The sequence below is a fragment of the Mus caroli genome, chromosome 18, assembly GCF_900094665.2.
Source record: "Mus caroli chromosome 18, CAROLI_EIJ_v1.1, whole genome shotgun sequence".
NCBI lineage: Eukaryota > Metazoa > Chordata > Mammalia > Rodentia > Muridae > Mus > Mus caroli.
In genome coordinates, this window is record NC_034587.1 from 21677857 (window position 1) to 21683007 (window position 5151).

General features: G+C 46.9%; 1 protein-coding gene across 1 annotated transcript in view; it reads left to right on the forward strand.

Annotated features, from left to right (window-relative positions):
• The window catches only part of Mocos (molybdenum cofactor sulfurase), a 48310-nt gene that overhangs the window by 37688 nt on the left and 5471 nt on the right, over positions 1 to 5151 (forward strand). The window contains exon 13 of the mRNA XM_021150722.2: positions 3206 to 3344. Coding sequence (XP_021006381.1) covers positions 3206 to 3344 — 139 coding nt within the window. The remainder of the gene's footprint in view (positions 1 to 3205; positions 3345 to 5151) is intronic.

Here is a 5151-nt window from a genome sequence, read left to right on the forward strand (position 1 = left end):
GTATACAAGTGGCTGTGGAGGCTACAGATCAGTCTTGGGCTTCTTTCTCAACCACTTTCTACCTTGTTTTGTGAGACAGGGTCTCTCACGGAACCTAGGGCTCACAGATCAGGCTAGACCTGCTGACTATCAAGCCCCAGGGATCTTCCTGACTCCACCTCTCTAGCACTAGGATGATCAGTGGGTGCCGCTGAGCAAGGGTTTGCATGTGAGTGCTGGGGACTGAACTGTTTCTCGCGTGTGCAGTATTTTACCGGGTGAGCCCCTCCCTCAGTTCCTGTCAATCATTCCCAGGACTCTCGTTTACTGCCTGAGTCAATCAGCCCACCGTTGCTGTAGCAAATGTTTTGGGCCATCAACCTGTAAAGCGAATGCACCGATTCTGAGACATCAGTCATGATTGGTGGCCCTGTTGCTTTGGGCCCATGTGGCACATCCCAGCAGGAGTACATGGTGAGATAATGAAAGAAGAGCTAGGGACACCACAGTTCTCTTTGAAGACATGTCTCCAGTGACTTACATACCTCTTGGTGGTGCCACCTCTTAAAGTTTTTTGCTTTGTTTTGTTTTGTTTTGTTTTCTGAGACAGGGTTTCTCTGTGTACCCCTGGCTGTCCTAGAACTCACTTTGTAGACCAGGCTGGCCTCGAACTCAGAAATCTGCCTGCCTCTGCCTCCCGAGTGCTGGAATTAAAGGTGTGCGCCATCACGCCCGGCTAAATTTTTTACCAATTCTATTGGTATAATGATGGGGATCCAGTCTCTACCATGGGCCTGTGAAGACATTTAAGGTCAAGACTTTATAATGTGCTCCATGGTCTTTCTTGATATTCTCATAAAATGCGGAGAACCCCTGGCTCTGGCTTTAATTATTCTATTTCTACTCCTTGTTTTAATTTGTCACCAGCTTGACCTAATTTCATTGCCCATCTTCCTACTGTCTCCTGCCTCTTAGGATTCCTGCCCTACTTCATACAAGGAGTGCTTATAAAACTGTTTGGAATGTGATTACAGGCAGGTTTTGTTTGTCAGTTACTTTCAGACACAGCCAGTGTCTCTGGGTGCTCCCTGCCCCCTACAGCTCTCCTGAGGGTACAGATGCAGTTAGGATACCAGCTCAACTCTAGGAAGTTCTGACCACACCAACTCCTCATTTTTCCTTAGAGGAAACTAAAATCCGGTAACCAGGGTATTAATTAGGGACAGTCATCCAGCTGTCCCATCAGGCCATGGTGGGCACAGGCTCCTCATTTCTCATTCTCAGGCCAGAAAGGTAGGTACACACTCTTGGGACCCTTTTTTTCCCGTGTGCCATGTAGACTTCTGCACACATGTTCACACCTTAAGCAGCAACACACAGCTGAAAGGAGGCCATGGGACACTCCTTGACTTTTACTCAAGATTGGCTGTTGGGGTTTCTAGTCTTCTGGGAGCACACACTCTGGGGTTCCCTGGCCATGGACCAGTTTATCTTCTTCAGGTGTGGAATTGTGACACAGCTTTGAGGTTTCTGTTGTTCTGAATTTCTCAGCATCAAGGGACATTCTCTCCAACATGCAGAACGAGGGATAATGAATCTGACATTTTCTGGGTCTGTAATGTGAAGGTTAGAGAAGACAGGCTTGCTGTAACCTTGGTTCCTACCAGCAGGGAATATGTTTCCCACCTGCTGGTTTAGAGCAAGGCTGAGCAGCCCCAGTGATGTCATAGGCAAGAGACTCTGAGCAGGGCTTGGCGGTTTTTTCTTAGTGTTCTAGATGCAGATTGATGGGCTCCCCCATTCACATGGTAACACAATAGTCTTCAGACAAGAAGCCTTCCTTTTTACAAAACACAAAGGAGCTTATAACAGCTTTGAGAGTAAATCCAGAATCAAAGGTTTCAAAACTGCAGTCCCTCAGGTTGCCAGAGGAGCAGTGAAGCTAGACTTGGATCTCCCAGTCCCTGGCTCTAGGTGACCACTTCCATTTAGAAGGGATTCACAACCCTTAATCCCTCTACACCAACCCACAGAATTCCAGCTCTATCCCCAGAACATATTCTATCATGGTTAGTGAACATCTCCTGCCCCTTCCCAGCATATACCAACTTAGAATTTCTAGAATTTGTTCAAACTATGCAAAGTGCAAAAAGTCCTAAGCCTAACAGTGAAGTTTTACGGGTTTGTGCATCCAAGTAACCCCAGATCAAGTAGGGATCGCACCCCACTCATACCTCATCCGAGCCAGCCCAACTGAAGTCACCCTTATTTCGATTTCTTTCCCTGTAAATAGTTTCACGCACGCTTTGATGGAATAGAGTGTGCGCTCCTGGGTTGGGGGAAGTTTTTAGAGCTGTTTGAGTGTATTCCTCTGAACGGACTGGGGTGTATGGAAACACAGAAAGTCATTTTGTATGAGTAAACAAAACTTTCAAACAGGAATTATACAAGCTGGGCCTGGTGATGCATGGCTATAATCATAGCACTTGGGGTGCTGAGGCAGGAGGATTGTGTATAGGGAGATCCTGTCTCATCAAATAACCAAAGAATCTTATCCTCTATGGTTTTTTTTTTTTTTTTTTTTTTTTTTTTTTTTTTTTTTTTTTTTTTTTTTTTTTTTTTTTTTTTTTTTTTAAATTTCGAGTCAGAGTTTCTCTGTGTAGCCCTGGCTATCCTGGAACTCACTTTGTAGACCAGGCTGAACTCAGAAATCCGCCTGCCTCTGCCTCCAGAGTGCTGGGATTAAAGGTGTGCGCCACCACGCCCGGCTTTATGGTTTTTATTTTATTTATTTTATTTATATTTTATGTTGTGGCCTGCATGAGAGAGTGCAGTCTCTGTGCAAAGCAGGTCTTTTTAGTTCAGCCTGCTGACAGCTCTTGTCCTGTTCATGCCCTGTCCCATGCTCCAGAACTGGTATTCTCTGTATCCTTGTCCTCTTTACTCTGTTCATCCGGCTTCTTCATCTAAGACTTGTCCATCCTTTGCCTCCTGTATGCTTCTCCTTGGAGATGAGACCATATCCTCGGGAGGGGCATGGCTATATCTAACAGGTGGGTGTGTCTTGCTGTTACACTCATGAGAGAAGCTTGTTCTGAGCATCTAGGTCTCAGGCCAGAGGAGAATTGGTATAGTCAGGCATGGAGTGCCAAGTGCACTCCATGGTTGCATCCGTGTGGGCATGTGCCTCCTCTCTCCACTCACCCTTCTTGGTCTGTCTGAACAGTGATGAACATGGAAAGGAGGAGTCATTCTCCATGAAAGATCTCATCTCCCGCTTCCGTGCCAATATCATTACCAAGGGAGCCAGGGCTTTTGAAGAAGAGAAGTGGGATGAGATTTCAATTGGCTCCTTGCATTTCCAGGTAAGTTTTAGGTGGTGGTTAGCTTTCCTCAAAGGCTGCTAGTGACTGTTGTTCTCACTCCAGAACTAGATGGTGGCAGGCGCCCCTCTCTTTACTTACCATCTTCTATGGGTCATATTTGGGCTTAAGTCTTTTTCTGTGAATGCTTGTGTGTATGGGAGCATATCCTCCTTATTGAGACTGGAGCTTCCAGTGCTATAGAGCTGGTAGGGGGAGACTCAGGAGCCTAGTGACCACCCAAGACCTATGAGCATTGCTACTGCCACCCCTCCCTCTTTTCATCTTCTTTCTCCTAGTATCATCTTTCTTCTCCCCCCTCTCTTCATCTTTCTCCTCTCCTTCCTTCTCCTCCTTCCTCCTGTCTTCTCTCTCATCTCCCTTTCTCTGTTCCCTCCTCCACTCTCTCTTCTCCCTCCCCTTCCTCCTCTCTTTCTGGCTTCTGACCTTAATGGTATCTATGGGAGATTATAGTTAGAGGCAGGTCCATTGTCATCCATTCACAGTCCCCAAGCCTTAGTCGTAAATATTCAAGAAGAGGAGAAGCTCCAATCTAAATCTCTATTCCTTACATGCCTGACAAACTCATGAGGTCTGCTCTTGAGTTTGATGGTCTCTCTGCTCTAACTCTGGCCTTCCTTCATCCAGGGACAAGCCAGTCTCCTGCCTCAGGCCTTTACCCTGTTGTCTCTTCTACTTACCATGTTGCTCAGAGATCACTTTCTTAGCCCAGTAATACAATTCTACTTAGCATGCTGACTGCATTATCCCCCTAGACCCCACAGAGCATGGTCCATGTCTCCTTTTTTCCTAGCATGCCTTTGAGACCTAGAGCATCTTGGCTGAGTCAGTGCCCAGTAAGTAATTGTTGGAGGGGTAGACAGGAAAGATAAGGACAAGCTGGAGGCTTAGGGATGGTTCACTGCTGGTCAATGTCAGCTCCTTAGTGGGTATAAACCAATCCTGGCAATTGCAGGGGTGTAAGCTGGCTGTCTCATGACTACCTTGTGTCCCGGCTCTTAAATGGAACACCAGTCTAGCATCCAGAAAAGCAGTAACAATTATCTAAATTGCTATCAGTGGGTCTCAGATCTGGGGTGGGGTACCACAAAGGGCCTGATGATCTTTCCTTGAACTCTATCAGATCTCATTGGGGGCAGCTATTGTCTTGAAAATCACTTTCTTTTCTCTCCTGTAAGCCTGCTTCTGGCAGCATCTCTCTTGTCATTTTCCTGTAAGCTGACCTCCTCTTCCATTCTTATTCTCCATCACTGAATCTCTACTGTTTTAAAAGCATCTGTTCTAACATAACCTGCAGGACACCAAGGTAGGCACTAAATCTACCTTGTGAAATATTTGAAGAGATAGAGGGAAGACCTGAGGGAGGAGGAGGAAAGAGGAAAGAGGGAGGACCAAAGGGAGGAGGGATGCAAGAGAGAGAGAAAACTAAACTATGCCAGGAGCACTGTTAGAAACCCATCTGACAGCAGCAACCAAGGACCTTCCTGTGAGACATCTCAGAATACTTTGTTTTCTTTGGGCAACATTCCTAACCTGTGGAAACAAATTAAAGTTAAGCTATTAATGCTCTTTGGGCCAATAACACTCCATCATGTCAAGGAAGACTGGACAGGAGGAGTGAGGCAGCTAGTCTACAGCTAGGCAGAGGCAGAGGCAGGAGGCAGGAGGCAGGAGGCAGGAGGCAGGAGGGAGGAGGCAGGAGGCAGGAGGCAGGAGGCAGGAGGCAGGAGGCAGGAGGCAGGAGGCAGGAGGCAGGAGGCAGGAGGCAGGAGGCAGGAGGCAGGAGGCA